This window comes from Raphanus sativus, chromosome 3 (assembly GCF_000801105.2).
Source record: "Raphanus sativus cultivar WK10039 chromosome 3, ASM80110v3, whole genome shotgun sequence".
Taxonomy (NCBI): domain Eukaryota; kingdom Viridiplantae; phylum Streptophyta; class Magnoliopsida; order Brassicales; family Brassicaceae; genus Raphanus; species Raphanus sativus.
In genome coordinates this window covers 11,539,488-11,551,921 of record NC_079513.1, presented here as the reverse complement: position 1 = coordinate 11,551,921, position 12,434 = coordinate 11,539,488, and the positions used below count along the sequence as shown (strand labels likewise).

The window sequence follows — 12,434 nt, the reverse complement described above, 5'->3', positions numbered from 1 at the left end:
AAACATGAAACACATCATGGAAGTCTGATAACTCTGCTGATAACTTCAATCGGTATGCAACTGCTCCAATTCGCTCCAAAATAGGAAATGGTCCCATATATCTCGGTTTAAGCTTCTTTAGCTTCCGAGTCTTAGATCCTCCCTGAAATGTCCTCATTTTCAGGTATACCAAGTCGCCAACCTCAAACTGCAAATCCTTACGGCGCTTATCTGCATAACTCTTTTGTCGATCGTGGGCTTCCTTGAGCCGGCTCTTGAGCATCTCAACCTGCTCTACCGTCTCTTGAACCATTGCAGGTTCAATATCGCGTCGCTCCCCCACTTCTGTCCAACAAAGTGGTGTGCGACAAGGCCTACCGTAAAGAGCCTCATACGGTGCCATCTTAATGCTCGAGTGATAACTGTTGTTGTAGGCAAACTCCGCTAAGGGTAAATACTTTGTCCAACTTCCTCCCCAATCTAGAACGCAAGCTCTCAACATATCCTCTAAGGTCTGAATAGTCCTCTCTGACTGACCGTCGGTCTGCGGGTGATAAGCTGTGCTCATATGGACCTTTGTCCCAAGTGCCTTCTGAAAGGCTCCCCAAAATATAGATGAAAACTTTACGTCTCGATCCGATACAATGCTTACGGGAACTCCATGCAATCTCACAATCTCATCGATGTAAATCTGCGCCAACTGACTCGCTCCGTCGGTCGTCTTAATCGCTAAAAAATGAGCTGACTTGGTAAGTCTGTCCACAATTACCCATATGGCATTCTTCCCTCCTGAAGTAGTCGGTAATCCCAATACAAAATCCATAGTCACCATGTCCCATTTCCACTCTGGCAATGGCAGGTTTTGTAATAACCCGCTAGGAACCTGGTGTTCCGCCTTAACCATCTGACACGTCTGACACTGCGATACAAATGTAGCAACATCCTTTTTCATACCAGGCCAATGGTAATAACGCTTCAGATCCCGATACATCTTGGTGTTCCCTGGATGAATAGAAAAACGCGAATGATGTGCTTGCTGTAAGATTTCCTTTCTTAACAGCTCATCACTGGGCACACAAACTCGGTTCCGGTACATGAACATCCCGCTCGACGCCGTATGATATCCAATACTCTCGATCTCAATCTGCTTACACAAAACCTTATCAACATCCTGAGCTTTGCGTATCCTCCATAGCAAATCTGCCTGCTCTACAGACTCGAGGCCAACTGACTCTCCATCTACGGTAGTGGCGCATAATCTCAGACTAGCAAGTGTTCCCATACACTCCTGAACCTCTTTGGTTCCTGAAACATCACTCTTGCGCCTACTCAAGGCATCTGCTACCTTATTAGCTTTTCCCGGATGATAAGCGATCTCCAAGTTATAGTCTGCTAACAACTCCACCCATCTACGCTGCCTCAAGTTCAAATCCGTCTGAGTAAAGATGTACTTCAGGCTCTTGTGGTCTGTGAAGATCTTCACCTTCTCTCCATACAAATACGACCTCCAAATCTTCAACGCAAAGACAACTGCCGCTAACTCCAAATCGTGCGTAGGATAATTAGCCTCGTGGGGCCTCAACTGTCGTGATGCATATGCAATGACCTTGCCCTCCTGCATCAATACACATCCCAATCCAGTGCCTGATGCATCAGTGTAAACCTCATATGGTATCCCTGGCCTCGGGAGTACCAAAACTGGTGTCTGAGTCAGTTGTCGCTTCAACTCAGCAAAGCTCTCCGAGCACTCATTTGTCCAATCAAACTTGACGTCCTTGCCCGTTAACTTTGTCATTGGCTTTGCAATGCTAGCAAAACTCTTGACGAAATTCCGGTAGTATCCCGCCAAACCAAGAAAACTGCGAATCTCAGTCGCACTTTTAGGTGTCGGCCACTCTGAAATAGCTTTAATCTTTTCTGGATCTACAGAAACTCCCGCTTCTGAAACCACATGACCCAAAAATCCAATCTTCCTCTGCCAGAAGCTGCACTTACTCAACTTAGCAAACAACTGATGCTCTCTAAGCTTCCCCAACACAATCCTTAAGTGTTCAGCATGCTCTTCTCTACTCCGAGAATAAACCAAGATATCATCGATGAAAACGATCACACACTTATCCAAATGCTCGCGGAACACATCATTCATTAGCTTCATGAATGCTGCTGGTGCGTTCGTCAATCCAAATGGCATCACAACAAACTCATAATGTCCATAACGTGTGCGGAAAGCCGTCTTCCTTACATCTCCCTCTGCTATGGCAATCTGATGGTATCCTGATGCTAAATCAATCTTAGAAAACCATGAAGCTCCTTGCAACTGATCCAACAGCTCGTCGATACGCGGAAGCGGATACTTATTTTTGATGGTGACTTTGTTCAAACCTCTGTAGTCGATACAAAGTCTAAAACTTCCATCCTTCTTCTTTACAAACAAAACTGGTGCTCCCCAAGGTGAAGTGCTCGGCCTGATAAAACCTTTATCTAATAGTTCCTCCAACTGTTTCTTCAACTCAGCCATCTCTGTGGGAGCTAAACGGTAAGGAGCTCGTGAAACCGGTGCTGCCCCTGGTTCCACCTCGATCGTAAGAACATCATTTCTAGCTGGCGGTGGCCCTTTTAAGGCCTCAAAAACATCTTGGTACTCAGCAACCACGGGAATATCATGCAACTCCTGCTGATCCTCATCATTAACCATCGAAATGGTCGCCAAAAACCCCTCTGCTCCACTCTCCAATAATTCCTCTGCACGCAACATGGAGATAATAGGAATTTCCTGGTGTGACTGGGTTCCTTCAAATGTGATTTTCCCTTCCGCTCTCGGAATATTAACTCTTGCCTCTAGGCAATCTAATACAACTCGATGTCGCGTCAACCAATCCATCCCAAGTATGACGTCGTAGAAGCTCATCTCCATCTTTGTCAAATCTCCGAGCAAATCAACTCCTCCAAGCATAACTGGTACATCACGATGAACTCCAATCGCTCCTAATCTCTCGGTGCCGGCAGTCTGAATCTGTTTAGCCTTTGGTTCAAAGACACCCCGGAAAGACCACGACTTGACCAAACGCGGGCTCACGAAACTATGAGAAGCTCCCGAGTCGAATAAGGTGTGAGCTGACTCACCACCAACAGGAACCAATCCTAAACAATATTTTTACTAACTACACATGATAACCACATAACCAAAATACTGAAAACACAACAAGTATGAATAAGATGCATACCCGCTATCGGCTCGGCTCCCTGGGCATCTCCAACTGTAAACACACGTGGGGCGATGGCTAGACGCTTCGGTGGTGGTGGAAGCGCTGCATTGCCCCTCCTCGGGCAATCCCTGATCATGTGACCCGGCTGGTTACAGCCAAAGCAGTTCCCAACTGCCACTGCTGGGGCTGCTGCCACTGCTACTGGCGGTGCAACACGGGCACCGGCTAGCCTGCTTCGACAAACCCTACTCTTATGTCCAAACTTCCCGCAATGAAAGCACTGGATGCCTGACTGATCCAAGGTCCTCTTCTGAGACCCGGAAGTCCCTCCGGCCTTAGGCTGAGCTGCCTTGTTGAACTTCTGCTCCGCTGCAATACATTTCTCTTGCACAACGGCCTTCTCTACCAGATCCTCCAAACTGGTATAGGTGACCATACTGCACCTACCGTGAAGTTCTACTCGCATCCCTTTTAAGAACCTCCTGATAAGGTCCTCCTCATCCATACCAATTCCCGCAAATCGGTGAAGCTGGCGAAACTCATGCTCATACTCTCTGACAGACTTTCCACCCTGCCTCAAACTCTCAAAGTCGTTCTTCTTCTCATCCAAAGCTTCTCTTGGAAAATACTTCTTGTTGAATGCATACAGAAAATCTTCATAAGTCATCTCGCCACGGTGCATCACTCGCACTCCATCCCACCACACTGCTGCATCTCCGCGTAAATACAACTCAGCAATCCTAAGCTTGTGCCTTGGTGGGCATGAGATAGTGTTCAAACACTTATCCAAACTGTGCCTCCAATCGTGAGCAAGTGTAGGGTCCGTGGTACCACTGAAATGCTCCAAGTTCACATACTTCATCTGTGATAACACCCTGATAAATGTCTCATCAACCTCCGGCACGTGCACTGGAATGATGGGTGGTGGCGGCGGAACTTGAAAGACACCTGGAACTGGCTGAATAGGAACCTGCGGATACTGTGGCGCTGGGGCCTGCTGAGCTGGAGCCTGATGATCATGCTGAACCTGAACTGGCGGAACCTGCTGCATATGAATCTGAGGACCCTGCGGAACCTGCTGAGCTGCAGCCATCTGTCGAGCAACTTCCTGAGCAGCTACCCGGGCAGCCTCTTGAGCGGCTTGCCTGGCTGTCTCCTGAGCAATCTGCTGAACTGCTTCTTGAGCAGCATGTCTAGCAGCATCCTGAACCATCTGTCTCATGGCATCCTCATCCATCTGCGGAGCAACGGGCTGCTGAACTGCGGGCTGAACATGCTCATCCTGAGCCTCTCTAGCATCTCTAGCGATCTGAGCGCGGGTAGCTCTCCTCGGCGGCATCTGAAATGAAGGCAAACGAGTTAACTTCTAACTAAATCCAAAAATTAAAGGAGTGATAACAAACGGAAAAGTGCTATTTTATTTTATTTTTAAAATCCCCACATCCTCATAAACATTTGAAAACCGATTAAAACCGAATAAAATCCGAGTCTCCAAAGATCGCCATCCCGGGTCGGAGCCGGGATGGAACACGGCTCTGATACCAAAACTGACGCGACCGCGTCTGTTGAATATAAATGCGGAATTAAAATAATAATAAATCATAGCGCAGCGGAAATAATAATAATACGGATAATAAACTCCACGTCATATCATAAAGTCAAATACAATACCATAAAGTCAAGCCCGAAAATAAACATCCGAAATATCGATGACAACGTAAGCCCGGAGGCTGAAATAAGAAATATCATAAACGAGAAGTCCAAAGGCCTGAAGGCCCAATAACGATAAAAGATAAAATGATAAAACGATAAAGCCCACGAGCCCAAATAGTAGCACCAGTCCGATATGATCACTCCTGCTCATCGGTCTCACCTGAAAGGGGGAAAGAAAGAGGGGTGAGCAACAGGGGAGTCGCTCAGTGAGGTATGGGATGCTAAACCGCAAACCACTGACTCAGTTCATAGCACTACAACTATGTAGGCTTAGCTCTAGCATGAAGCAAACACGGTGTCTAGTACACCACACATAACGACAAATAATGCGCTAATAGCACACAGCTAATCTCTGCACCACGCATTTCCTTATAAGGATATAAACATATACTCGAAGCGTCGCTAGTACAGTCTGTCTCTGTACCCCCGCCCACCGTAGCGTCGAATGCAAACGTCTCTGCACCACGCCCCAAACAGTAGCGTCGAAGCTCAAACGTCTCTGAACTCACGCCCATATCACACCGCAGCGTCGAATCTCGGACATCTCCGAACTCACGCCCATCACATAGTCCCTACTCATAACTATGTATATACATATATATATAACCGTGCTCAGCATCAATCAATTCACACAACCGTTGAATCCTCTATTAACCTAATTCCGGTTTAACAATCAATAGTAATAATAATCAAACAAGACTCACAAGCAGACTCGATTCACAGAGACGGATCATGATTCGAAACTAAACTTTTCATAATGGTAGTACTAAACTAGTTCGGGATTTAACGGAGAAGCCCTCACCTTAGTAATGAAGAGAAGTGATGTCTATGAACTCCAGCTGCTCAAATAGACTCCAAATCTGAAATCAGATCGAAATTCCGAGTCAGAACGCCCTTCGAACGGGTGAAAATGGGTGTCTAAGGAAAGTCAACCCGCTGGTCAAAGGTCAACCCGGTCAAACCTTGACCAGAAATCAATTTAGCTAACCGACCAGTTTACTCTGACCTAAATCGATTTCAATTGGACCGTCCGGTTTAACCTTAACCGAAATTAAATTAATTAATTAATTAAATCGACCGGTTTACTCTAACCGAAATCTAAATAATTTTAACCAACCGGTTTACCCTAACCGATTCGCAATTAATTTAAACCAGTCAAACCAACCGGTTGACCGAGTCACCGAGTTGACTCACCGAGTCGACTCAGCCGAGTTGGCGAGTCGCCGGCGAGTCACCGGCACCGGTCACCGGCGGCGACGGCGGAGGGACGGTGGCTTACCGGAAAAGTCACCGGCGGCGGCGGAGGTGCGGCGGCGACGCGGCGGCGGAGGCGGCGGCGCGTGCGTTTCACGCGCGCGCGCGGGCTGATCTTCCGGAGGCGCGTACGACTTCGTCTGAGCTCCGATTTCGATGATTTCGGTGGCTATGGCTTCGTCTCGTCGAGAGGAACGCGATGGTGGTCTTGCATGCACGAAATACTCAGCGGTTAGGAAGTTATGGGCGGTTTACTAAAACGGCCGAAATAAAACTTAAAATGCATGTGGCTTCCGGGGGTTACCTAAGGGGATGATCGGTGGTGGCGAACTGAACGCGGTCACTGGACGTGGTGGCTCCGGTGTCAAGCTCCGGCGAACCTCTCTCTACAAAATGATCACACTTCTCCCTTAGCTCACTCTCTCTCAAACTCTTTAATCTCTTTTTTTTTTTCTTTGATGTTGCAAATGGAGGAGAAACCAAAGTAGAGAGGGCTTTTTATAGAATTACCTTGGGTAATTTCGAGTGGGCTTGGGCCTGTGCGAGTTTGAGATAGTGGGCTTGGGTTTGGGTCATTACAGACTCTTTCCATCTCTTTCTCCGTTACCAGCCATTCAAATGTGATTTTGTTCCCATCTAATTTCGACGACTTTAAAAAAAATTCCCCAGACGACGACTTCAATTATAAAATGAAAATAGGCATAGACTTCTCTTGGTATACCAATTTAGTTAGAACAATAATCTATATTATAAAAAAAAATAAGACTATAAACCACAAATGACGTACAAATAGGATTTACAACCATCAATAATAATAAGCCACATCGTTATTACAAAATTCAAAACATGCAAAAATGTCATTTTCCAACATAAAATTGAAAATTCACCCAAAATAATGTAAATCAGAAAATAAAATATTTTTAAAAGAGTGAACTTAATATAGATAATATTTTTTAAGACTAACATAAAACTAGCAAATATTATTGTTTAAAGATAAGATATTTAAAAAAGCTAAACATGATTTTAAATTTCCATATACAATAAACTAAGACAACAAAAAAATATCGTTTAAAATTAATCAAATTGATATATAATATGTTCGAAAATGGCATAAATTAAAGAATATTTGTTAAGAAAGAATAAGATTTTTTTTTTAAAAACTAACTTTAAAATAAAGTAAAAGATATAAGCCATTAAAAGTGTCAATATGAGATTTTAAAAGTATCAAAATTAAATATGTATAACATCTTCCTAAAGTTTCAGAAAGACATTCATGAATTTTGATATACAAATTTTATAAGAGAAAATTGCCAAAATGAAATAAAAATTTGGCATAGTTGTCCCATTGGTATAAAACCATTTTTGTTTATTTTTTTCTCTTTTTTAACATTTTTATTTCTAAAAATTAATGAAATAAATAGTTTTATAAGTAAAAACTATTAAAAATATAAATAATTAATAAAATACTCATATACACAAACACATATATTTTTTTGTTGGAGAACTTAATAAATAAAAAATTTAAATTTCGTTCTACTAAAAGTAGAATACGCCTGCACGGAAAATGAGTTAGTAGAAAACGAAATCCAAAATAAACAAGTTCATCTATTCTTTTTAGATTGAATAATATACTATTAATTTACATTTTAAATATGGGTTTTCTACTAATTGTAAAGAAAGCTACATTCGCGTCGAATGTAATTTCTACTTTTATGAAGTATTCTAAAATTTCAGGAATACAAAATCGAAAAACTACACGAACGTCTACAATTAGTAGAAATTGCATACGGGATTTTTGTCATGGAAGATGACAAACACCTTTATGAGAAATTTCCTGAATATACATATAAGTTACATTCAAAATGTCTATTTACAGACTTGTGAATGGATTTCTGAATTCGAGAACTTGTTTTACAAATTCAGGAAGATATCATACACATTCATGATAGTCTTCATAAACTTTTGATAAGAAAATTGTTTTCCAAACAAATTGAAATTTTGACAACAAGGAATTTTAAAAAATACTGAAAAATAAAAAATAATTGAAATTCTTTTAAAAAAGAAATATTCATTTAATGAATGTACTTAATACAAAAATTACATATTCATTTTAAAAGAGCTAAATAATTGTATAACAATTACACATTTACTGTAAAACTTTTCTAAGTGAAAGCAAAGTTATATACTATAGATATAGATTATAAAACTACTAGGAATTTTCCAGTGCAATTTGAAGATAATAATTTTAAATATAATATTATTCTATTTTAAAATGAAAATAATATTTTAGTTTACATTTGACATTATTATTTATTTATTTTCATATTTTAACATCATGCTTTGAACCACAAAAATCATAAATGTAAATATTTCAATTTTATTTTATTTTAAATTTAATAGAATGAAAATTAGATTTTTTATTATATTTTATGTAAGGATTATTTATTTTAAATATTTATCTTATCTTCTAGTTTTTAAAATGTCTATATATAAGTTAGAATTTTGTTTGTTTTGATTACAATACTTTAAATCGGTAAAAATAAAATTTTTATTAACCTCATAAATTTAGAAACTTTAAAAAGATTCCAGTGATTTAACTATCGATTGATCTTTAAGGTAATTAAAATTTTAACTTGATAATATATATATATATATTTAACTGTAATGTAAAAGTTTTCATTTATTATCATATTTCAAAAATGAAAATTATACGGAAAATTTACTTTATTATTATGATATATAAGTTAATAGTCATTAATATTTTCAAAAATATAAATATTTTGCTAGAAGTTGTACAAATTAAAATAAATTGATGTTATGTCACATTTTTCAAAATTATCTTAATTGTTGAGATCGAATGTGGGACAAACAATCAAATCATTTCGTAAATAATAGTCCATCTGTTTTATAATAAATATCATTTTAATTTTTTATTTTGTTTCAAAATAAATGTTATTTTACAGTTTCAATACAACTTTCTATATTAAATTTATTTTTTACCCTTTTAAATAACCAATATTTTTTTATTTAAATCATTTTGTTTAGTTAATTATACATTAAACAGAAATATATTAGTGTATTATACAGTTTTTAATCTCCATAAAAAATATCAAAATGATACTTTTGTAATTAAACAGTGGGAGTAATGTTTAAGCCTTTAAGGGATTGTAAAACAAATTTCAATTATTAATACGTGTGATAGTAATAATATTAAATTTTATATAAAACAAACAAGTGAGACAAAGACGAGAAGATTTATCAACTCCCATACAAAATAAGTAATCAAATAATAACAAACAATTTCTTTTTTTGACAAACTTATCAAAAAAGCAACAAATCATTGCATTATTTCAATCTCCCTCCCGACTACAAAAGTTCTACCCAATAAAGTTCATCCAACTATTTTATACATTTCACCCCTTACTGATACGTGGAACCGATCCTCACAAAATAGGTTTGTCCATCAGCTCGTTGTCAGCTGCGATCCTCCCCGAGCCACGGCCGGTTATCCTTCCGAACGATCCAATACTTGAAAGACCCATGAAACTGCTGCTTTCTTCGCCGTGGTTAATCGATTTTCTATGCTTTCTGAGTTTTGAACAGTTTACCTCACCTGCCTCACGATCAACAACTTCATTCTGGCTCTTGCTCTTGCTCTTGTCGTTGTTGTTGTTCTGGGCGACGACTAACCGTACGATGACACTTCTACAGAACGGGCACACCGGTGGTGTCACGGTTGAGGTCGTTGGGTTAGGTTTGTTGTGACAGCACAGTGCAAGTGTGCATTGCGCGCACATTTGGTGACCACAGTCTTTGACTTCAATCGTGCATGCTTGCTCAAAGCAAATGCAACAGAGTTCCGAGTCACTCATCTGTAACAAAGTTTTATACCCATAAGTATAACATTTACATATTATAAAACAGACAATTGAAGAAGTAAGCGGGTGTGATAGTACCTCAGACATGTTATCATCTGAGGCGGTGTCAGAGAAAGATGGTGATGGTAAGGAGTAAGCAGTTCCTTTGAGAATGGTTTCCTCTCTTTCTCTGTTAGCATCCATTAGAGCCTGTTCTAAGAGCAATTTTGCCGCTTCATTAAGCTCGCTGATGAATTTTAACGGAGATGGCCAGACCAGTGGCTCTGCAGAAGACGGGTTAAGCAACGCTCCACATGCTCCATGCTTGTGTTTCATGGCAACAACATAAGGTATCCGCCTGAAAAATGATGCCAAGCTCCATGTTAGCCCTCAACAAGTTAATAATCATAACACAAGATTTATAACAATACTTAGGAAAGTGGCAAATACCCAGAAGCGTCTCTTTGAAGACGGTCAGCACCCCAAGCAAGCAATTTTCGGACACAATCGATAGACCCGCTTCTTGCTGCCAAATGAAGAGGCGTGCTTCCTGGAGACCTGTTTCAACAAAGCTTGGAGGGTTTAGTGACATTAGTCCCAAAAGAGTGAACAAATGTTGGATCTTAGTTACCCGTATAAGCTAGTAGAAGCACAAACAAGAGAACCACTATCCAAGAGAACATTAACACATTCAGGGCGTCTTTGCCTGGCAGCTAGATGCAACGGTGTTGCTCCTTTGTCATCTCTAATATTCACAAATCTCGCATATCCCCTGAAAAGTATAATCTTTGATCTAAAAAAAATGCATACTGATGGAAAAAAAAAAACTAATCAAGTAAAAGAGACACACCAATGAACAGCGACGGGACTTGATTGAGCAGCAGAGAGAATGGCTTGAACACAATCAGCGTGTCCATAGTAAGCTGCGTAGTGCAAACATGTTCTTCTATTGACATAATCGAACATCAAAACCTGCAGAGAGAGAGAGATCTCAACCACAGATTTCAACAAAGTAGAGAAAGATTAAAAGCAAAACGTGTTCTGAGCTTTACTTACATTAGCTCCAACTTCAGTGAGCTTCTTGACGCAAGAGATCCTCCCATACATAGCAGCCAACATCAACGGAGTCTACAAGAATCGCCCAATCACATCAACAAAAATCAAATGCGAATAAATCAATCACATGTTAATTTTCAAAACCTGCTTGTGACGATTCAACACATCTGGATTCTTAAACCGTTCCAAAAGCAAGGTCAAAATCTGCAATACAAAAAAACATCAGATTCCGGCGATACTCCGGCGATATTCCGGCGAGATCTCGGAGAAAACTAACCTCGATATGGCCACTAGCAGCAGCGACGTGGAGAACGGAGTGGCGATCGTAAGGAGTGGTCTGATGCAACAGACTCGGATCCGCCGTCATCACTCGACGCATAGTAACGACGTCGCCGTACTGCACGGAGGCGAATATAATACCGTGCTCCGGTCTCGTTCCACAGCTCATGCTCTGCCCCATCTCACCACAGTTACAGTAGACACGAGATGATGTGGAGGATATAAATCACGACACCGTCTGCCACCGGTGAAGCGTGAGAATAAAGCACCACGGTGAGGCAGAACGGTGGTTGGGTGGGGGCTTGTTGGGATTGCTGCAATGGAGAAGAAGAGGGAAGTTTCCCATTTATGTACAAGTTGATAGGCATATTGAGATATTAGTTTTTTAATCTTTTTCGTTTTTGGAAAGTGATTTTTTTTTTTTGAGAAAAAAAGGAGCGACGGAGACGACGACTCTATTGGTGTTGGAGGAGTTGAGGTTTGCCCAACGGGCAGCATTTTTCTATTTGCCCCTGTCAGTTTGATTACAGTTACTCGGGTAGCTTGTCAGATATTTTCTATCTTCTCGTTTTTCTTTAATCAAATATGTTTGAATGGTTTTCCGTTCAAATCACAAATTATTGGTTATTAAGAAAATTAGAAATGTTAATACACATGATGTACAAATAAATCGAATCCAAAAATCAGAACCCGATTAAGGATTTTACCAGAATGAATCTGAACCCAAATAATCTAAAAAATAGCTTGTACTAAACTCGATCTCAATCTTTAAAAGTTATTCAAAATGAAATAAAATGTTATTGAGTAAATATGATAATGATCTATTATGTTGTCAAAAAAGATAATTATCTATCACATAAATAATTAACTCAAATACTTATTCTAATATATTTTTGGTATTTGATCAACATTCATGTTTTATGATTTTACAATTGCATTTAAATTTCAATTACGGATAAGCTTTCTTCCGAAGTTTAAACAATTTAGTTTTTCATAAAAAAACTTATATATGGTTTCTTACATTTATTTTTTATGAAGGTTTCTTATATTTATAGATCTACTAATTGTTAATTTTAATTTATTTATATTT

At 39.7% G+C, this 12,434-nt stretch overlaps 2 protein-coding genes across 3 annotated transcripts; both read right to left on the bottom strand.

Moving 5' to 3' along the window:
- Positions 1-3,095: 3,095 nt before the first annotated feature.
- On the bottom strand, positions 3,096-6,726 carry LOC130509700 (uncharacterized). Of its 2 annotated transcripts, XM_057005880.1 has the most exons (4): positions 6,457-6,726; positions 6,178-6,359; positions 5,701-5,758; positions 3,096-5,058 (listed from the first exon to the last, which is right to left on the bottom strand). In XM_057005880.1, the coding sequence occupies exon 4, from the start codon at positions 4,522-4,524 to the stop codon at positions 3,121-3,123; it is 1,404 nt and encodes a 467-aa protein (XP_056861860.1). In that variant the 5' UTR covers positions 4,525-5,058; positions 5,701-5,758; positions 6,178-6,359; positions 6,457-6,726; the 3' UTR covers positions 3,096-3,120. The 2 variants fall into 2 exon arrangements, with proteins under 2 accessions (XP_056861860.1, XP_056861861.1); XM_057005881.1 differs by lacking the exons at positions 6,178-6,359; positions 6,457-6,726 and having other exon boundaries at positions 5,701-5,813.
- A 2,625-nt stretch (positions 6,727-9,351) lies between these two features.
- LOC108843997 (putative E3 ubiquitin-protein ligase XBAT31) lies at positions 9,352-11,743 on the bottom strand. Its single transcript, XM_057006636.1, has 9 exons — positions 11,580-11,743; positions 11,343-11,548; positions 11,210-11,269; positions 11,066-11,137; positions 10,860-10,981; positions 10,641-10,781; positions 10,460-10,567; positions 10,109-10,367; positions 9,352-10,024 (listed from the first exon to the last, which is right to left on the bottom strand). The coding sequence occupies exons 1-9, from the start codon at positions 11,710-11,712 to the stop codon at positions 9,596-9,598; spliced, it is 1,530 nt and encodes a 509-aa protein (XP_056862616.1). The 5' UTR covers positions 11,713-11,743; the 3' UTR covers positions 9,352-9,595.
- Between the last annotated feature and the right edge of the window lie 691 nt (positions 11,744-12,434).